General features: G+C 39.7%; 5 protein-coding genes across 9 annotated transcripts; 3 read left to right on the top strand and 2 right to left on the bottom strand.

The window, feature by feature from the left end:
* Positions 1-452: 452 nt before the first annotated feature.
* opm (opossum) lies at positions 453-1714 on the bottom strand. The gene is made up of 2 exons (XM_017137157.3): positions 1632-1714; positions 453-1567 (listed from the first exon to the last, which is right to left on the bottom strand). The coding sequence occupies exons 1-2, from the start codon at positions 1638-1640 to the stop codon at positions 851-853; spliced, it is 726 nt and encodes a 241-aa protein (XP_016992646.2). The 5' UTR covers positions 1641-1714; the 3' UTR covers positions 453-850.
* Positions 1715-2590: 876 nt separating this feature from the next.
* dob (doppelganger von brummer) lies at positions 2591-5031 on the top strand. Its single transcript, XM_017137160.3, has 2 exons — positions 2591-3216; positions 3772-5031. The coding sequence occupies exons 1-2, from the start codon at positions 2752-2754 to the stop codon at positions 4705-4707; spliced, it is 1401 nt and encodes a 466-aa protein (XP_016992649.2). The 5' UTR covers positions 2591-2751; the 3' UTR covers positions 4708-5031.
* Positions 5032-7562: 2531 nt separating this feature from the next.
* Lsd-2 (Lipid storage droplet-2) lies at positions 7563-12231 on the bottom strand. Of its 4 annotated transcripts, XM_017137149.3 has the most exons (5): positions 11774-12231; positions 9913-10350; positions 9317-9367; positions 8746-8927; positions 8344-8627 (listed from the first exon to the last, which is right to left on the bottom strand). In XM_017137149.3, the coding sequence occupies exons 1-5, from the start codon at positions 11967-11969 to the stop codon at positions 8484-8486; spliced, it is 1011 nt and encodes a 336-aa protein (XP_016992638.1). In that variant the 5' UTR covers positions 11970-12231; the 3' UTR covers positions 8344-8483. The 4 variants fall into 4 exon arrangements, with proteins under 4 accessions (XP_016992637.2, XP_016992639.2, XP_016992638.1 ...); XM_017137148.3 differs by lacking the exon at positions 8746-8927 and having other exon boundaries at positions 7563-8627; positions 11774-12230; XM_017137151.3 differs by lacking the exon at positions 9317-9367 and having other exon boundaries at positions 11774-12230.
* Positions 12232-16237: 4006 nt separating this feature from the next.
* LOC108054265 (microsomal glutathione S-transferase 1) lies at positions 16238-18526 on the top strand. The gene is made up of 4 exons (XM_017137136.3): positions 16238-16371; positions 16760-17018; positions 17073-17609; positions 18178-18526. Exons 3-4 carry the CDS (start codon positions 17359-17361, stop codon positions 18428-18430), a joined length of 504 nt encoding a protein of 167 aa, XP_016992625.1. The 5' UTR covers positions 16238-16371; positions 16760-17018; positions 17073-17358; the 3' UTR covers positions 18431-18526.
* Positions 18527-18717: 191 nt separating this feature from the next.
* On the top strand, positions 18718-19954 carry LOC108054263 (microsomal glutathione S-transferase 1). Of its 2 annotated transcripts, XM_070218849.1 has the most exons (4): positions 18718-19173; positions 19250-19285; positions 19377-19456; positions 19674-19954. In XM_070218849.1, the coding sequence occupies exons 1-4, from the start codon at positions 19018-19020 to the stop codon at positions 19924-19926; spliced, it is 525 nt and encodes a 174-aa protein (XP_070074950.1). In that variant the 5' UTR covers positions 18718-19017; the 3' UTR covers positions 19927-19954. The 2 variants fall into 2 exon arrangements, with proteins under 2 accessions (XP_070074950.1, XP_016992621.3); XM_017137132.3 differs by lacking the exon at positions 19250-19285 and having other exon boundaries at positions 18728-19173.
* Positions 19955-20622: the final 668 nt, after the last annotated feature.

Here is a 20622-nt window from a genome sequence, read left to right on the forward strand (position 1 = left end):
TGATCGATTGGCAAATTTAACATACAAAATAAACTCCATCAGCATTTACAATTACAATTTTAAATCGCTAGCACAGATAGATTTTTTCAGTGTAGTTGCCTAATGCAGTTTTCGTGTTCAACTCAAAGAGATAATTGGAATACAATAGCGAAAAGGCGGTAAACTAGTACTTTTATCTAACCAATTGGCAATCTTGAAGATCATTTTACAACAAGAGATAGCAGTGTACTTATGATTTACGTTTTAAGTGAATTTTTAATATATTTAATGGCGAGGAACATGGAAAATGGCTGGAAAATAATTATATATTTTGATTTGCTTTCTTTATAACGAATTATTATAATTATAATTAATAAAGAAAAGCTCAGAACTCTTCCTTAAAGAGAATTTATCGTAAAGAATCGTAGTTCCAGAATATTTACAACGATTAAACCCCCTAGAAAATAAAACACTTATTTTACACTGGTTCCTGCAACTTTAAGTTTAATATCAAACTCATCTCCTGGCTTAATGGTACAATTGCTTTCGTTTAACACTGCCCCAAACGCGGGAGCACACACAACACACCCGGTATATCACAAGCACACACCCGCATATCTATAAATATGCGGAATACTAAATCTCGGCTACATAATACGTGATAATTTATATATATATGTATATGGAAACTAACGAACTACATATGATGATGGCAAGTTTCTGTGTTTTGTGTGTGTTTTTTTTCTGTTAAATTACATTCTAACTAGGGGCTCCAGCCGCCGGTTGGCCTTTAAATGCATCCTCGTGGCATCCTCCGGCACGCACATCTTTGGTAGAGGCTTCTCCTCGCTTTCGTTTTCCTTCTTTTCCATCAAATGCCCAGCTTGCGCCAGAGATTGTGCATCCGTCCGCCGGTGGCGAAGATGCTGCGCAGCATAAAGACCTGAATGAGGCCGACGCCGATCATGGCGCTGATCTGCAGCATGGACCAGTGGTTGACCTTCTGGAAGTTGGACTCGGCCAGGTTGCGATCACGTGCCTCGTGCGAGCGCAGGACATCCTGCAGCTGGCGGGCCTTGTTCAGCTGCAGCCGGATGCGTCCGATGAAGTCCATGATGTCCTGCACCTTCATGTCGTAGTACTCATCGCGTGAGAGGCCCGTCAGTTCGTCCACCTCGCTCCACTGGGCGTCGCCGCGCAGCTCCTCGCCCTCGCGCTCCACGATCAGCTCGAAGAAGACCGTCTTGCGGTTGAACATGCTGAAGCTGTTGTCGAAGCAGAACCGATAGTCGCCCTCCTTGGCCACCTCGTGCCGATGCACGTTCTCCGGCTTCTTGAAGTCGCTCACGATGACCAGACCAATGGGATCCAGCAGGGTGAAGCTGATGTCCAGGTCGCCGTGGCCGCCGTCGATCACCTGGTACTCAAAGTCGATCGTCTCGCCCTGGCGCACCGAGTGGTACAGGCACTCCGTCTTGCCGGCGTCCACATAGACGGTCATCTCCTTGTCGTAGGCCTCCGCATCCTGGATGAAGCCGCCGAGCAGCAGCAGCAGCAGCAGGAGTCCTGCAGGCATTCCCCGCCAGATCTGCAGGCAGTGACGCAGGAGGTAATGAGTAATGGTGGCTAAATTTAGCCGGCGTTTATCTTACCGCTTGCATTGTGAGCTGCTTGGCCTAAAATTAAAAAATACAAAATGCTCGAGCAGGTAGTGTGACCGTTTGCCGTGCACAATACGAATTGAATGGTCGCACTTTAGCTATAGCGCGGCCAAGTCAGCTACTTTGTAGCCAGATTTAAACAAATTTGTTATTATTTAGTTTAAAATGCTTTTGTTATTATTAAATTATATCAAGACCAATTTTTATTTGATTTGTAAACCATTTAAAGTTTCTACTACAAGTACCTTAAAAAATAAATTCGACAAAATATATGTCAAACTATTTCGACTATTTTCACTATTTTTATATAAACTTAAACTTAAAACTAAAACTTAATTAAAGCTTAAAAGAATTATATAATAACAGCAACATTTTAGAAAAATAGCTAATAGCTTTTAGCTAAAGGCTTTAGCAACATTTTAAATACCAGATCTGGCCGCACTGCATAGTTAAATGTAACGGATTCTGTCAAGAGCGGCAAATTTGAATGGAGAAATTAAAAAAAGCTTAAGAACCTGTCTTCTAGTAGTAGTTTATATTTATATAGATTACTATCTATCTATTCATTTATTTATATAGATAAACATTTATTTGCAGGAACTTTGAATCTAATTTTTGTTTTATTAATCATATAATAAAAATAAAAATAAGTTTTAAGATTAAAATAACTAATACAAAAACTAGTGGATTTTTAATAAAGCGAGTGAAAAGAGCTTTAAAAAAAAAAAGACTTAAAATCAAGTCACCTAAAAATTAATCCAAACTTTATTCAATTCGAATTTTCACAATTGATCCTTAATAGTCAATAGAGCTGAAAAAATAGTAAGCAACCAGATAAAAAACTAAATTAAAAACATATAATTGCAAACAAAAAAATATTTAAAAAAGTTATATAATTTCAGAACCTTTTTAATCGGTATTTTATAGAACCGATCGCCGCCTCGCAAGGTCACACTTTCCCGGCCGAGAATTAAGCTCGAAAGAAAACTTGGAAAAATAAAGGAAAACGTCAACAATAAATCGGAAAAGAGACGGCTATACGGGATTGGGCGATCACGTGGAGAGGTCTGATGCCACGAAGAGCTAGCACTTGAATATATGAAGATCCGAGATGAAGATCCGAACGAGGAGGAGCCTTTCCTTCGCCGGCTGCGGCTTCCTGGGCATCTACCACGTCGGAGTGGCCGTCTGCCTGCGCCAACATGCGCCCCAACTGCTGCTGGAGAGGATTGCCGGCGCCTCCGCCGGAGCTTTGGCCGCCTGCTGCCTGATCTGCGACCTGCCGCTGGAGTGCATGGCCGAGGACTTCCTGCGGGTCGTCCAGGAGACGCGGCGCCACTCGCTGGGCGCCTTCAGTCCGTGGTTCAACCTGCCGGAGTGCCTCCTCGAGGGGATGCACCGCCGCCTGCCGGCGGACGCCCATCGGCGGGTCAGCGGACGCCTGCACATCTCCCTCACCCGCGTCAGCGATCGCTGCAACGTGGTCATGTCGGAGTTCGACTCCCGCCAGGAGCTCCTCCAGGCCCTCATGTGCTCCTGCTTCATTCCCGGTCTCTCGGGGCTGCTTCCCCCGCAGGTGGGTTAATTACCAAGTTTTAAAACTATTTCAAGATCACTTTGGAATTCGGAAAAATTCCTATTTTTACCAAAAACACAAATCCCAATTTTCCACAAAAAAAAATCGTTTTTTGGTCGAAACAATGGAAGTATTGATCCAAATATGGATTGTCATACCTTCCCGAAATCGTTATTAAATAACCCATCGATTGGCATTTAAACCTGGACATTTTATTTTTTGGCCAATTTTCGCAAAAAATCATGATGTGCCCCCTTAAAAAAAATTAAAAATTTACGAAAATTTTATTTTTTCAAAATCACACGGAAAGTGTCAAGGTTTTATTATTTATTTTGTTATCTGTTCAAAACAGTATGTATTTTTGGTGTAGGACCATTTTTGGCCAAGTTATAGCAAAAAACCAAAAAGGAAAAATTCCTATTTGTACCAAAAACCCAGATTAATATTATACGATACAAAATATAGAAAAATGGTTTAATATACTTAAACTCAACTCAACTCAATTCTCTAATAATTCAGAATCTAAACAAGAAACTATTGTTTATTTCCCTTAAGGTCAAAGGAGTTCGCTACATGGATGGCGCCTTCTCGAACAATCTGCCTTTGCTGGACGAGCACACCGTGACCGTGAGTCCCTTTTGCGGGGAGAGTGACATATGTCCGCGGGATCAGAGCCCCCATCTGCTGCAGCTGAACATCAATTGGGCCAACACTTGCATCCGGCTGTCCAGGAGGAACTTAAGGCGGATGGTGCGAATCCTGCTGCCGGGCAGAGCGGACTTCATGGCCAATTTCTGTCAGCAGGGATACGACGATGCGTTGCACTTTCTGCGCCGGAATAGCCTGCTCAAAGAGGGATTCAGGGTCAAGGAGAAGATCATGATCAGTTGGATCCATCAGCAGGAGGAGAGGGAGAGAGCGCGAGGCGAGAGCCCCAGGGTTTTGGAGAAAGCTGTTAAGGAAAAGAAGTCCCAAGAGCAGATGGATAGGAAGCAGAATCGCAGGAATCGAAAGCAGAAGCCTCAAAGGCAATATCTGCAGAGTCCTTTGAAAAATCAGCAAGAGAAGAAGAATGTAAGGAGTCAGGAAGAAAGGATCAGGAAAGAAAACTATCCGAAGAAAGCTACAACGACGCGGGAGAATCATCTAGAGAAGAGCCTAAATCTGACGCCCCAGGAGGAGCAGCATTGCTCCCTCATAGGCTCCACCTGGTCACTCCTCCGTCGCGTGATGACCGCTCCGCCGCTGGCCAGGCACATGGTCCAAATGATCGCCCGTCGCCTCAGCCGCAGTCTCACGCTCTGCGAGCAGCCGCACTTTGATCTCGCTCTGATGCAGGCACCCTCCACCTCCTCCTCGAGCAGCCACTGCCCCCCATCGACGCCACTGGGTGATAGCGATAACGGTGATAGCAAAGTCAAGGCCAAGCGAGTGTGCGAGGCCAGCCAAGTGGAAGCGGGAGATCAGATGGCTGAAGACGAGGGACATTAGGCGCCAATGGCCTTATCAGCGATCGTCGATCGATCAGTTGGCAATTGATTTTGATACCTGTTACCGCAATTGCTTTGATTTAATTAGCCAACTATTCGGTGGTTTGTTTTCTTGAATATTATGTTCAATGTTTTTAGCTTGTGTTTTTTTTATTAACTGCTGTGTCCGAAATAAAGCCTAAAAAATGTGCCGTAAGCTTGTAGAAATGGGAAATTTTTATTGCAGTTTAAAGGCAGAAAACTTAAGATCAATTTTGTGTACCTAATTTTTTTATATATAGGCGTTTTAATTACTGATTGTGATATCAAATATTTGGTGGTTTTTTATCTGAAATATTATGTTAAATGTTTTAACCTTGTGTTTTTTTTTATTAGCTGCTGTATCCGAAATAAAGACTAAAAATGTACAATAAGCTTGTAGAAATGGGAAATTTGTATTTAAGTTCAGAGAGAGAAAGCTTAAGATCAATTTTGTATATAAAAAAAGTTAGAACTATAGAACGTATACTTTTAAGAACAAATGTAGATTTGCGTTGATTCTTCAGGCGCAAAACAAGGAATCTTTTTGAGATTTTTTTATAATTTGCCTATTTGAAACCAAAAGCCAGAATAATGACTGCCCGCTGCATTGCACTCGGTTCTTCTATCCGAATAAACTGATATAACCTCCGGATCCGATTCGGATTCTCTGACGCATGTAGATTCTAATCGGCAAAGTGCAACGCAAGAGAGAAATGTGCACTCCGAGATCAGAGAAGTCGGCGTATTAATACAAATACCCGTGAAATATCATACTCAATAATCAAAAGCGAGAGAATGAATAATAAGAATCACGCCACTTTCTGCACTTTGCACCGCAGGCCATCTCGCTCGCACTCGTGCTGATTGAAGGATGCCACGCCCCCCAGCAGGGGCACATCCTGAGGCTTTATCGTCCCCTCTCGCTCTTGTTGTTCTCCCGACTCTTCCCTCTCTCTTTTTCGTGTTTCTATAAAGTCATTCAATTTTTTTTTATAATACGTACATAATACTTGATTACGTTTATAGTTGGAACGCCTTTATGGGTCTTCTTCTCCCTCTCCCTCTCGCTCTCACCCTCTTTCTCCGCGATAAGAATTGTCGTTGCCAACTGAAGACTGGAAGACCAGACCTCGTCATCGTCGCTTCGGGAAGAATCGGAATCTGGGGGGCAGATCGGATCGGGGAGGCAGGGTCCAAAGTCCGGGCCCATTAACATCTTTACACGCGGGCCCCCCTCGTGGAGGTAGAGCTATGTACACCTTGCGGTTGGCATTTCCATTACATTAGGCTACCCAATAACGATCATTACCGCCATGATCATTGAATGGGCCGGCAAAAACGATCGGTGCAATGCACTTACACAGGGGATAAAAAGCAGAGGACTGGGATTTTCCAATCAAGTATAATATTTAGAAAAACCCATGCACTGTCTATAAGGCAAATCCTCTATAAGTTCTTTCTTGTCTTCTAGACATTAAAGAATGGGTTTAGGAATGGTTCTTCAATCAATTGCTCTTGAATTAAAAACCTCTTGAACTGTTTTTCAATAGAGAATGGAATTTTTTTGGGATTACTAGTGGGAAGAATTAGTCATCAGAATAATAACTATATTTTAAAAATACTCCTAATCCAATGTTTTTCCTGAGTACAAATATTTTTAAATGTTTTATTAGAAATTACCTTATTTCTTCTTGTGCACAATACATTCATCGACTGCGGTTTCGGGAACCCGTCGAGCAAGTCACGGTTCCATTGGTTCCCCAAGAAATACCAAGATCTCAGCGAAGCCCTTTTCGAACAAACCAGACTCATGAATATTTCGAGCCCAATTGGATTTCGCAAAACTCAAAATTATGCCAAGTATGCTGGGCTCCGAGGTCTGAGATTGATTCCCCAGGGGGACTGGAACTGGAACTTTGTCCAGACTATGTCTGTGTGGCATGTTCCTCTGGTCGGGAGCGCAAATTAAAGCGATCGGCATACAAATGAGCTGGATATTCGAAGGCGGTTCGGGAGAGGAGGTGGATCGAAATGAAAAGGAAATTCTGAGGGGCCGACGTCGACGTTTTGCCCAATCTGAAGACGGATAATTGCACGGCCATTAACGCCGTCATTATCGACAGGGACAGAGTCACAAGTCCAATGGGACAGTCCGGTTCAAGACAGTGGGATCTTAGTAGGAACTTTGATCTTAAGGTGTTTTAAATGTTTTTAACAAATAATTATCATCATAATTAACTTTTCAAATATAAAAAATTTAAATATTTCTAAATTATATGATAAGCTTTTATAGATTTAGTATAGTAATTTTCCAAAGTATAATTATAGATATTATATATATAATTATTAAGGCGTTTTAAATGTTTTTAACAAATAATTAAAATCATATTTAACTTTTAAAATATATAAAAAATTGAAATCTTTCTAAATTATATGATAAGTTTTTATAGATTTCGTATAGTTACTTTCCATGATACAATTAAAGATATTATACCACAAAATGTCGATGTTTTGAGTTTAAGTTATTAAGATATTATTAACGGATCTCTATAGCTAAGAAATTGTTTTTTCAGCTCGAAAATCCGCAAAACGCACTTTAATATCACATGTTCGTAAACACATATATACAGAGGCCTTATCTCGACAGCGAGTGCTCCATAAATTCATTCGCTGCAGCGCTCCGGCAATTACGAGGACTGAACTCTATATAAATCAGCGGACCGGGGAGTGCTGTCCCGATAAGGCGCCTAATCAGATAGGGGCTAGAACCTATAACGCTTATCGTTCGCGTTCCTCGAGTGGCAGAAGAAATAATTGAAAGAAATTCGCTGGCAATTTTCTTGTTCTTGTTCCAGTTTTGCGTTGGTTCTTTTTATTAATATTTAATATTATCAATCTAGTTGTTTAGAGCAAACATTATGGCTAGGTTCTCCATACAATTGTTATGTATATATATGGTTATATATATTAGGCATAATTCATTTTCATTAGCAATTAGACATCATCTGGTTGGGCTCCCAGCGAGCGTACAATGGAAATTAAATAGATATAGAAATAGCATTAGATTACGTATACGTATAGCTAAACCACACTATGCCGACGTGTGCGTACGTTTCTTTATATTATATATTATATATGTGTGTATATATATCAGGCATATATAGGTGTATATATATTATGTATTATTCAATGCATGCGTGGCACTTTAGCACAGCTAAAATTGACGAAAAAAAAACGCTCTCCTCTGACTCCCGATCTCTGCGACTACTATATCTTACAACTAGGTTGGTGGTGAGGGCTATTCTTCAAATAAATATTTACAAAGCAGGTTGCGCAGGTTTTGGGGGAGGGGGCCTTCTCCACTTTAGATGATCCATTATGGGAGTACTACTTGTATTACCCAAAAAAAAAAAAGGGGGAAATTATAAAATACATTATAAAATGGGCGGCGTGGGTGGGTGGTGTGTGGGGTGGTCTTGGTGTGTGAAATAGGATAATATCTAGCTAAAGATATAGTTGTAGATGGGCTGCTGCTGCTGTTAATCCACTACTGAGACGAAACCGCCGCCGCCTGTTTGCTTTTGGCCACAACCGCCGCGTTGTTGCTGGTGGAACTGGTGTTACTGCTGGAAGTGGTGGGTCCAAAAGGCGAACAGTTGGTGTCGCTGCTGCTGCCCGACTGCTCCACATTCGTGCCCATCGACGAGTTAATAAAGTTGATGTACTGATGCAACTTGAGGGCGGCTATCAGGGAGCTCAGATAGTCGTTGATGTTGCCCTTCTGGACCTGCTTGATCTGTCGGGAGACATTTCGATAGACGCGACGCGAGATCTTGTTGGATAGCCGTCCAACTGTCTGTACTGTGTGTAGGACTGGATCCTCGCTGGCGGGAACTGGCACTACAAGCAAGAGAGAGACAATCACCATTAACGAGGATAGTAGATAATAGTTATTTATGGGTTATAAACAGGTCTTTAGTTAGTAGCTGTAGTGACTGTGAAGCTTGTGTGTGCTTACCATAAACTTGTTGAGTTCCCTATCGATAATGCCTATGATCTCTGGATTTCTTCTAACGTACTCAACAATTTCGGTTATGATTTTCAGGGACATGGACAGAAATACCGTCGAGGCGGCCACTAAGAATCTATCATCAATCTCTTGATCGTGATCCTGGTCGTAGCTCTCCCCAACAACAATAACTAACAAATGGCATAGAGAAAGAGAGATAGAGAGAGATTAATTTAGAAAATTAGTGACACTTTTTGGGAGACGGGAATTGGTTATTTAAAGTTAGGGGGGGCGTGGCCAGGACCAGGATCAGGATCGGGAGGTTTTTTTTTGGGTTGGGGCATTCGCAGGCTAATCAACATTTATCCCTCAACTCGAAATCGAAATCGTAAATATTTCTGCACAAGTATTATATCCCCATTTTGTTTTATTTTTGTGTGTGAAATTATTGCCATGCTTGATTAGTATTCATGCTTTTTTTTTATTATTATTTACTTGCTATTTTTATGTTAGTGGTGGACAAACAAACAAACGATCGAACGAACGAACAAAAGATCGGATTCGGGGATCGGGAACTTACTGTCATTTTCAGAACTCTTGCCATTCTGCACGACGGCATTTTGTTTATCATCTGAGAATTAAAAATATTTACGATTTATATTTAGCATTTTGTTTACACACCGCTCAAAAAAAAAAGTAAAAAGTGGGGGCAGCAGAAGACAAACAAGCAAATTTTTAGCTTTCGGGCCAACAGATGGAAATGGAAGGAAGTCAATAAATAATGTTCTTCGACATCCAAGGTTTTTAAATAAAACTGAGCTAGATTATATTACTGGTTTTTGGGAAAATAAACCAAAAACTAAAGCCAGTCCTTTGGAAACTTTTTCTTTAAAGTATGTATTATTGGCACAATGAAGTAATGTTTAAATTTTGGTTGATAAGTTTAATAAGACATTTACATTTTCAATCGAATCAATTCTCTGAATTAGTTTTAGTGATGTTTATGGTCTTATGTAATCCATTTTATTAGATATTTATATATTATTATAATATATTCTAGAATAATATTCTGATTATTTATCTATTCTTTACTACGATTTTCATATTTTCTTTAAACTTTAAATTTTTAAAATGGAAAAACCCCCTATTTCTATAGATCTTCCTAGCAACACTCACCATTATCCTCCTCCACATCAGACTCGCACTTGGGGAAGTAGTATTCCAGGAGGCGCTCGGCCAGCGCCGTCGTGGTGTCCACTCCATTCACCGCCAGGCTGCCGTACTGGGTGGCCAGGACCTCGTTGGCCTTCTGCCAGGCGAGATCCTTCAGCGAGGCGGCCTTCTGCTGCCCGGCGGCCTTGAACTTGACCACGCGCTCCAAATGCGGCTGCACCACATCGATCACCTTGCTCTTGGCCTGGTTGTAGATCTCCTGCGGCGTGTCCTTGATGATCGGCGCCTTCACCTCCAGCTTGTCGATGCCCTTGACGAGGGTCTGGTCCACATAGGCGATGGGTCGGTCCAGTTTGGTGACGAAGGGAGCCGCCGTTGTCACCGCGCGCGTCACACAATCCTCGGCCGCCGTTAAGGCCCATTCAAAAACGCGGTTCTTGCCTTAAAAAGGAAAAAATATTATGATATAATAGTGATATTTATAAAATATATTAGAAAAAAGTTGAATTCCAATCATAAGATAAATGTAATTTACCTAGAGATTACTTTAATTTGAAATTTCGAAATGTTCTAGAACTGTATAGAAATTCCCCGCAAGGAGTTCGCTTATCAGTTGCAACCGTAATATAATAATAATAATAATAATATGGCATTTCTGACTGATAAGCAACTGCGCAGTTCACGATCCCCAGGGCCCCTTGGACCCCTATTCTATCTGTCTGGGCCCGCGAGTTTAGACTTTGATAGTTCGTCACTCGGCAAACACATCATCCAATTCCAATTTCAATCCCAGCGACTGCAGCAACAACAACTGCGAAATATCACAAACAAGTCGAAAGTCCAACTAAAGTTGTTGCTTTTGTTGTTGGGGCCACAGAGAGCCCCATAGCACTAGTGCTGCCATCTTAAGGTGTTTATAGCCAAATCTAGCTTTTATTTATTTAATTTATATTTTTTTGAGTACTAAAAAATATGAGTATTGATAACAAATTGTAAATTTATTAGATTTTGTCTCTAATTTGATATTTTTAAATAAATTTTCCTATTGTCGATTTATTTTAGTCCTCTATAATTCTCAATTTCAAAATGAAATAAATTAAAATAAACAGTTAATTTTAAAAATATTCTTTAATGAATTTACCTAATTCTATATAAATATCCATTTATTAGAAAAACAGCACAGCTTTTAATGCTGGAACTTTTTTTGAAAACCAACTAGCTATAATTTTTAGCTAGCTTATAATGCAATTCTAGCTTTCTTTTGCGTCACAGCTGGCAGCACTGTCGGTGCCAGTGGCGTGGCCGTTGGGTCTGCTTTGCTTCCATCTGACAGCGAAACGAGCCCCCTTTTGCGGGCGGGCGCCTCTGCGACTGCAGCCTACGTGCGGTGGCCTTTTTGTCGCCCCCTCTCCCTCGCACCCTCTTTCGCTGTTGGTGTTTTTTCTTTATTATTATGTAAATTTCGAACGAACTTTGAACGCGGCGCGTCACGAGGGCAAAGTGCCGGCGCTTTTAATTTTTTGTTGCTAGGTCATGGTTGTTGTTGTCGCTGTGATTTCGATTATTGAACGACCGGCAATCAATTAACATCAATTGAGCTTAATTTCTGACCAATTACAAAAAAAAAACAGAAAAAACCTCTATGTGGGTTTCGAATTCGAATTGCAACTCGAATTAAAATGGCGAAGCGAAGTCGAAAGCAACGGTTTCGGTTTCGATTACGGTTTCGATTGCATTTGTTGTTGTTGCTGTCTCTATTTTCTATATGTGCCGTTAGGCGGGGCAAAGTAACGGGACCCGCGCGAGTTCAATGCACTCGGATTCGGACTCGGATTCGAATTCGTTTTCGGATTTGTGCACTCACCTTTTACTTTGCCATAGACATCCTGCGACTTGTCCCAGGCCGCATTCACCACCGGCAACTTGATGATCCTCTCGAGGGACTCGAGATGCGGCAACAGGTCCTTGGCATCCTTGGGCTGCTCCACCTCGTTGGCCGTTCCATTGCCAGCTGTTCCATTCCCGGCGGCGGTGGCGTGTTTCTGCTCTGCACTGGCCATGATCTTTTTTTTTTCGTGTCTTGTCTTTTCACTTTTTCTTTCTTTTGCCCCTCTCTCTATCAAGCTCTTTCGCTTGCCACCGCACTTTTCTTTTCTCCTCGTTTCTTTTCTTTCACGAACAAAAAAACAGCTTAACGTGCGTGCGTATGGGTGTGTGTGTGTGTGTGGGGGGTACTTGGAGCACTTCTCTTTAGTTTTTAGCACTTTTTGGCACGTCTGCACACGTCTGTTCGCTGGGACACTCTGACTGATTTGCGAGCTGCGCGGCTGGTTTATTATATGAGCGAGTGCCGCCGCCAGTGTTGTCGAGCAGCGGAAAGCTGCAAGCGTCGGAGATGCCCTCGCTGGCTAATCTTTATGGCGGGAAAATAGCTAGAAAGTTTCGATTTCTAAAAAAATGTTAGGATTATAACATAAAGTACTGACTGAAGAATTTAAGAATGCCTTAAAAACAATTTTGGCTAGTCATACTGGTTTTTTTTTTGTTTAATTTTGTTTTATTTTATAATCCAAAGAGTTGTTTTTAAAAATTTCTTACACACTTTCGGCCTCCCAAAATACATCACGCAAATTAAATTTAAAATATTTTATAATAACATACTTTCAATACCAAACAACACTGTTAAATTTTTTAGCTGAATGTTTTTAGTTGTTTAATTTATAGACTGTGCTCAAGATCTACTAATATAAAATCTTCCATATTCATTACTTATAAATATTATTCAGAAATTTTTGTTTTTCTTTTCAATAAATCTGGAGTAAAAATAGCCTTATTGGTATCTCTATCCAGATAGCCTCAGCTGCAAAGCACCAAAGCAGCAAGAGATTTGAGATTACGGTTCCGGAGCCCCATATAATTTTAATAAAATATGTGAGTAACTGTTAGTACTCTAGAATTTTAAGCAGTACGCAGAAGAAATAAAATGTTAAAAACTTGAATTTTTTATGGAACTTTTTTTTTATATTTCATATCAATAAAGTTTTTTTGTTGGAAAACTTAGTGGACCTTGCGTCTAAAAACCATATGTATCTACAAAAAATTACTTAAAACAGCTAAATATTTCGAAATACATTTTAAAGTTCCCTAGACCCCCATACGGTATTCTAATTTTATTTGTTATCCTTCTGTGGGGTGGAATTTTTCAAAGGGGGATGCCGGCCATGCTTGACAACTAGATTAATTAATACGCAGTGTCGGGCGCAAACAAAGTTTAGATTGAAGTACATTCCAATACTCGAATGTACAATGTATATGTGTATTTTTGTTTGTGGGGTTGGGGCACTGCCATTATCAATGGGCACCACCACGCAAATGCTTCGTGCGACCTTTGAACCCCCTGCCACCGCATCGATAATACGCCACTGCACATTCACACAGCCCACATTCTACATTCTACGTAATATTCACCGAATGCTGTGTAATTCGCTTGGCATTCCAAAGTCCGGTGTGTGACAAAACGAAAACAAATTACGAGAACTACAAGCGAAACGTGTCCGTCTATTAACCCTTCTGAAAATCAAAGGCCCCAGATTAAATCTGTAGCACTAGGTTTTTTAGGAGGGGTTACAACAGTCAGGAATGTTAACTAAAAAGATGAAATTTTTCCAAAAAGAAAGTTAGGATATTAAAAAATTGAGATGGAACAGAAATATCCTTTTCCGAAATCCTCTTAAAATCTAAAACTTTAATTAATTTAATGTTATAAATTTTTAGATTTAAAATATACTAAATATTTTATTTCGAACTCAAGAATATCCCTCCAAACCCCTAAAAATATCCAGTGGATTACCAAAACGGGTTAATGCCCCCGTCAAATTATGCGCTATATAAGGTAATTATGTCTGTCTGATAAGGCTTAAACGGCCAGACGATCGCCCCGACCATAAATGCGCACATTAACCAGGCCCTCGAGATGGGAAGGTTACCACTTACCACTCTGTAAACCGTAATCCAAAGTCCGGGCCTTTCGTCACAACTTTGTTTATGTTGTAACCGAGATCAGGTGCTGGGTGCTTATCGCCACTTGGTCTAGTCGTAGTCGGGGTGCCAATCGCGATATGGGCCGTAAATAAACCAATGTAACCGATTCCACCCATTTTTATTATAGTTTATGGTTACATATGTGTGGACTTTGAAATCGTGGTATCTTGTCATTACATTAAACGGTGGAAATCACTTCAACTACGTTTGGTAAACTGATTTCCCCAACAGATAACGAAGATTGCTATAAAAGCGAGTAAATATTACAGGGTTTATTACAAAAAAGTTACGAAGCAATTCTGTACTATTCTTTTGGATTTTTAAACGTTTAATCGTTTGCCGGAAATTTTCTGAATAAACAGTTGAGAATTATAAGGATCAAAGATTTGCGTTTCACACTTCAACAAAATATAAATAGGCTGAATCATACGATCACTCTTAGGTGACTTCCTATTTCATCAGCTTTTGAATAAGATTTTATAAACATATATGTATATATAATACACCAACAGAAATCGAATAGATTCGGAATAATCCGCTCGAGAGCTGCATATAGAGTCGATTACCAGTTGGCCGCACGTAGACAAGCCCCAGACCGTATACTATAGGCTCTAAAGGCCCCAGTACACATAGAGCTTACATATATTCATATATTTATATTTTTCATCCGTTATCGGGACCCAAAGAGTGTCCGTCTGTGGGTATTTTCCCGAATGGTCGAGCCTAGAATTCCATTGGATTTTGGACAGATTGTGTTAGTTTCAGAGGCCTAGGCATGATCTATATATAGAAGGAGGAAACATTCAGGTAACGATGGAATATAGACGGACTTTGAATCAGCGGCGTGAGTGGGTTCTTCTATATACCGACATACATTCACATATAAATATGTACTTGTGAAAGGCGAATGAGTCGCTTGCTTTTGCTGATTATATTAAGTTTTTATTTCCTTTTTTTCGCGCTGCTTTCTAGATGGATTGTACTTGGCTGATAAGGGGGTTTTGAATACTTTTTTTACTCTCTGCTTCATTCATTTAATGCCTTTGTTTTATAATTGTCGCCGGTTATCGTTATGAGGTATAAGCCTTTAAGCCACTTATTAAACAAAGTTCGCCATGCTTATCGCAATCTAGTGACACACGGGTTCAAATTGCTGGAGAGTCCAAAATCGAGAGGCGATTAAATTTCTTAGAATCATTCAAATAGGCCATGGATAGATTTTAATAGATTCCTTGGATTCATAAAGAATATTTTATTTTAAGCTTGAAACTAAGAACCAAACAAGTTTTGTAAAATTCGACTCACTGGAGCCAACTTGAGAATCATTTTAAGTTTTTTAGTCTATTGTATCTTGGATTTTGCTCAGGTAATCCTTATGAAATTTGGTATAGGGTATAATTGTTAAACAAAATGAGTTTTAAAAAAAGATTTGGGAAAAAAAAGTCTAAAGTTTTTGAAATATAAGATTTTAAATTTCAGCTGGCATGTAAACCATCCCCTCGATTGAGTTGAAAATAAAAAGCCTCATATAAGAGGGGCCAATCGGGGGTACTGGGACATGTCTGCTGTGCTCGACTACGTGTATTAAACCCAATTCGTCATGGGGCAAAAACCCACAGAAGACTAGAAGGAACAAGAACGACAGCACCACACAAAAAGTCGTCTGGCGGTTTTGGACTTTGGACGGTTTACGTGATGTCGTCGTCGTCCGGTGACGACGACTTCGACTGAGAAAATTCGATGGAGCGTGTGTTTCATTATAAAAAAAAAAACAAAAAAAACGAAATAAATAAAGAAGGCAAACCAGAATCAAAAAGAACTCTTTGACTAAATTTAGACGCGACCAAAGACCAATTCTTGCGAATACGTCATTGCTTGTAGATAAATGAGTATATTATTCGTACGATGGGGTGCCAAAGAGGTTCAAACTTGTTTTGACGGCCCCAAACGAGAAAAAAGCTTTTTGTTTTTTCGGTTTTCAGCAAAGCATCTTTTTTAAACAAAACTATAATGTTTGTAAAGGCATAACTATTACCCAAGATACTTGGGTCTCATCTTACGTAACTTGATTACCGGATAAGTAATCCTCAGGAAATTTGGTATACAAAAAGAGTAAACAGAAATTAAGGGTTTACAAAAACATTTTCGAGAATTGCCTGAGTAAAACCCTGTTTACTTGGTTCCAACCTTAAGTAACTCTACTTCTAAGCCACCTATCCCTATGAAATTCGAGATATATCGAAAGCATACATTTTTGAAGCTCCAGATCGGGAATCACATCAGCGCCCATGTTTCGAGTTTGAGTGGGTCTCCATTAAGCGGCAGACATCTAATCAGACGGAGAATTGCCTCGTTTCAATTCATTTTCGTCTGGCTGAAAGACGCTGACAAACTGAAGACCGCACAAGCACACGCACATGGGTATTTGTATATATATATTTTAATGATTTCTGTGCTTTTCGTACACAGGCTGATAGTGATAATATAGTTGGCCCCACGCATTGAAGGCGTGAAATATTCGCTCTCTTTCTGTTTCTTTCCCTATCTGTCTGCTTCCGTTTCTCCGGCCTTGTCTTCGCATTGGTGATAATTTCTACAAAGTATTAAATTGGTATTTAATTCCTAATGACATAAATACAAAAGTAAACATTACTTGAATTGATTGAATTTAATATATGTTCTGGTAATTTGGATGAGGGTTTCTGCAAAAATGTATGAACTTATACGGGTTTCTACAGTAATAAATAAATTCAAATAATTTAAACATAATAACACTTTATTTTGTTTAATTTTTTTAAAAATTCTGCAGTTATTTTAGGTCTGCTGGCTCCATCTACCTTTGAAGTACTAAGACAAAAGGCCCTCTATATTTAAATATACAAACTCTTTGGGTGTATGAATTCGCTAGATATGGTAGGTGTCCTCGCTAACTGCCACTGCACAGTGGGGAAAAATGGTTACTTTTTGGAATAAACTAAAATTATAGTTTATATTATAATAATGAAGACAATACCGAAAATTCAGAATATATGCCAAATAAAGCATAATAATATTTATATTACTTGCAAGTAAGTTTCCTATCCTTCACTTTTTCTTTCCTATTTTCACTTTTCCATTTCCAGTTGAGCAAAAAATTGGACATCGATTTTTGGAAGACTTAATAACGACTATTATATCTAATGAATTATGAATTCGCGAAATGCACTTAAAAATCAGCTAGAAATAGCCCGAAATGAGCGCTGAAAGGGGAGAACTTCCCTTAAATTATTGAGTAATTATAGATTTGAACGTGGAAATGGGGTCAGTTGAGGGAACCGCTCCACCTGTTGTGCCTCCTCCGCCAATCGGCCTCCTGGCGGACTTAATCACCTGCGAACCGTCGACAGTAAAGGTAACGAAACTTTCATTATGGACAGCGGACCCACTGATGCCACGCCCACCGCCGCCGCCTTCCGGCTGGTGCTGCTCAGCAAATCGAATCCCGTGATGGGCTGCTACATGTTCTGGGCCAGTCTGCTGGTCCTCAAGATGCTCCTCATGTCGCTGCTCACGGCCCGCCAGCGGATGAAGACCAAGACCTTTGCCAATCCGGAGGATTTGCGCATCAGCCGGAGTCCGGAGGTGCGATTCGGGGATCCCAATGTGGAGCGAGTGCGACGGTAGGTGATAATACTGAAAAAAGTTGGAAGTTTAACATGTTATTTGGATGTATGTATGTATTTTATATCAATTCAAAATATTACCTTAACGAGTAGATCCTGAAGAATTCGCGTTGCTCAACGTTAAATAATTCTTAATATTCAAATGTTATAAGTTTATTATGCTATTTGGATGTACGTATTTTATATCAATTAAAAATATTATCTGAACGAGTAGATCCTGAAGAATTCGCGGTTTTGAATGTTAGAGAATTTTTAGTGTTTAACTTATAAATAAGAACGCATATTTATGTAGTTAAAGTCTCCAAGATTTTTAATACTTTGAATTTATTTCAATTAAAAATATTACCTGAACGAGTAGATCTTAAAGAATTCGCGGTTTTAAAGAAAGATTGATATATTAAAGAATACTTGATATATTTGTTTTACGAGAACTGAAAAAAGTTTGAAGTTTATATGTATTTTATATCAATGAAAAATATTATCTGAACGAGTAGATCCCAAAGAATTCGCGGTTGTCAACGCTAAAGAATTCCTAATTTAAATCTACTATATTATCTTATTGCAGGGCCCATCGCAACGACTTGGAGAACATTCTGCCCTTCCTCCTGATGTCGCTGGTCTACGTGGCCAGCGGACCGAATCCCCTGACCGCCCGTCTGCTCATCCGCATCGGAGCCAGCGCCCGGCTGCTCCACACGGTGGTCTACGCCGTAATCCCGGTTCCGCAACCGGCCAGAGCCCTGACCTTCTTCACCACCTTCGCGATTACCTGCTTCGAGGCGGGCTACGTACTCATCCGCTGTATCAAGTACATTTAGACCTTACACTTAGTCAGCTAACTAGTCACCCTTTTTTAGCATAATTAACCGCACCAGTGATGTCGGATTTAAAGGTCTAGGTACAGATTTAGGTACATAGTTTTACAAATTAAAATTTAAAATTATACAAAAATTGGATATCATTTCATGTTCTATATGTTTTTGCTATTACTTTGAACTAAAATATCTTATATCCTATTTTAATGTCTAGAAACTAGAAATAATTTAAAAAATCTTTTGATAAATACAATATTTTCTAGATTAAATCAAGGAGTTTTAGGATACACATTTTTTTTTTAACTAATTATTTATTACAAATCATATAAATTCGAAATTTAAGGATTTTTTTCTCTATATAGAGGTAGTTTGAAATAATAGTGTACCACAGCTTAGCTACCCCGAAATGGGTAAAATAGAGTTATTGCTGCACAGCACCTTGGATATTCGGTTCGACGCAATTCGTAACCAGTTTGGTCGCATGTCTATGATCTCCGCATTGAGTGCTGATTGCTGAGTGCTGCTGCGAGTTAATCATTCGGCGAAGTCGCCTCAAAGTGAACGCACATACAGCACATTCCGCATCCGCCATGTCGTCCCCACAAAGTTCAAATAATACGACCACCGGCGATATGTTCACCCTGGAGAATCGCGTCTTTTGCTGCTACCTCTTTTGGGCCACTGTGCTGGTGGCCAAGATGCTGCTCATGTCGCTGCTGACGGCCGTCCAGCGTTTCCGCTATAAGGTAGGCCATACATAGCTCCCAATTATTTAGCTGCACTTGCTCAAAGGTCACCATCATTCCGGCATTCCATCCACAGCTGCTGGCATTCGTACCGCTGGTTGTGCGGCGCAAGGTATGCAAAAGCCACAAGTCATCGTGATAACTCTAGATTAACTTAACCAGTTTGGCCGGGTTCTAAAAATGATTCTTGCTCGCCTTTTCAGGTCTTTCCCAACCAGGAGGATCTGTTCTTCAAGAACCTCGAGGTGCAATTCAATGATCCGAATGTGGAGCGGGTTAGAAGGTGGGTTTTTTCCTTAACTCTAGAATGATTACGAAGATTTAAATTATTACTCATACCAGGCATTACAAATTACTTACGTGACTTGCTCTCAAACTACTTGTAATTCATAAAAATTACCATTTAATAATGATAATAATTTTAAGAACTTTAAATAGTAAAATATTTTCCTGTATTTACTACAACTTTCTTGCCTAATTATCTCTTCTCCTCCTTTTAGAGCCCATCGCAATGACATGGAGAACATCCTGCCGTACTTCATCATGTCCCTGATCTACATCAGCACCAATCCGAATGCCGTTGTGGCCTGCAATCTGTTCCGAGTGGCCTCCGTGGCCAGGATCATCCACACCCTGGTCTACGCCGTCTATCCGGTGCCGCAGCCTTCGAGGATCCTGGCCTTCGCCACCATGCTCCTGATCACCTTCTACATGGCCGCCGTGGTGGCCCTGCGCACCCTTAGCTTTATCTAAATAAACTGTAGTGACTATCGGCTTAAAACTTTGGGTTTTACTAGGGTGAAATTTGCCTTATAAATTTAAAAGGGGTTCATATATAATTTAGAATCGGTATGCAATGAGTTGCAGGGATCTAGGTTCAAATACTGTGATAACAACCAATGATAAAGGACTTTTGTAGTTCAAATAGTTACTATATAATAGGGCTAATCTCTTATATCATAAACTCTTCAGAACCATAATCTAATAATGGTTAAAAATAAATATCTTTAACAGCCATTTACAGATATTTAGCAAAGTCATGGCCGATTAAAAGAACCTACTTATAAACATGATTAGCTCTATAATTAACATGATGAAATTCAAAAAATAACTATGAAACACTTTCTTAACTAGTTTAGAATTTAAAAGACTATTTTTAAAGGAACTCCAGACCATCCTTGAACAAGAAAATCACTCATCGTTTGGCTTTCAATTAATAGGCAATAGGTAAAACTAAATGATAAAGGATTTCTATAGTTCAGATAGTCACTTCATAATAGGGATAATCTTTTATAATTTAAACTTTCCTGAACCATAATCTAAATATGGTTAAAAATTATAATAAACTTTAAACATTCAAGCATATTTTGTGGTGTCATTGCTGATAGAAAGAAGAACCTACTTATAAACATGATTAGATCTATAATTAAAATATCTTTAGAACTCATT

This window comes from Drosophila takahashii, chromosome X, assembly GCF_030179915.1.
Source record: "Drosophila takahashii strain IR98-3 E-12201 chromosome X, DtakHiC1v2, whole genome shotgun sequence".
Lineage (NCBI taxonomy): Eukaryota > Metazoa > Arthropoda > Insecta > Diptera > Drosophilidae > Drosophila > Drosophila takahashii.

Bases quoted from the DNA above. Each gene is read 5' to 3' on its own strand.
- dob (XM_017137160.3), top strand. From the start codon at position 2,752: ATGAAGATCCGAACGAGGAGGAGCCTTTCCTTCGCCGGCTGCGGCTTC. The intron at 3,217-3,771 runs GTGGGTTAATTA...ATTTCCCTTAAG, and splicing joins CGGGGCTGCTTCCCCCGCAG to GTCAAAGGAGTTCGCTACAT.
- Lsd-2 (XM_017137148.3), bottom strand. From the start codon at position 11,969: ATGGCCAGTGCAGAGCAGAAACACGCCACCGCCGCCGGGAATGGAACA. The intron at 10,351-11,773 runs GTGAGTGCACAA...TTCCTTTTTAAG, and splicing joins TGTCTATGGCAAAGTAAAAG to GCAAGAACCGCGTTTTTGAA. The intron at 8,628-9,316 runs GTAAGTTCCCGA...TCTTGCTTGTAG, and splicing joins CAAGAGTTCTGAAAATGACA to TGCCAGTTCCCGCCAGCGAG.
- LOC108054265 (XM_017137136.3), top strand. From the start codon at position 17,359: ATGGACAGCGGACCCACTGATGCCACGCCCACCGCCGCCGCCTTCCGG. The intron at 17,610-18,177 runs GTAGGTGATAAT...ATCTTATTGCAG, and splicing joins AATGTGGAGCGAGTGCGACG to GGCCCATCGCAACGACTTGG.
- LOC108054263 (XM_070218849.1), top strand. From the start codon at position 19,018: ATGTCGTCCCCACAAAGTTCAAATAATACGACCACCGGCGATATGTTC. The intron at 19,286-19,376 runs GTATGCAAAAGC...TCGCCTTTTCAG, and splicing joins CGCTGGTTGTGCGGCGCAAG to GTCTTTCCCAACCAGGAGGA. The intron at 19,457-19,673 runs GTGGGTTTTTTC...TCCTCCTTTTAG, and splicing joins AATGTGGAGCGGGTTAGAAG to AGCCCATCGCAATGACATGG.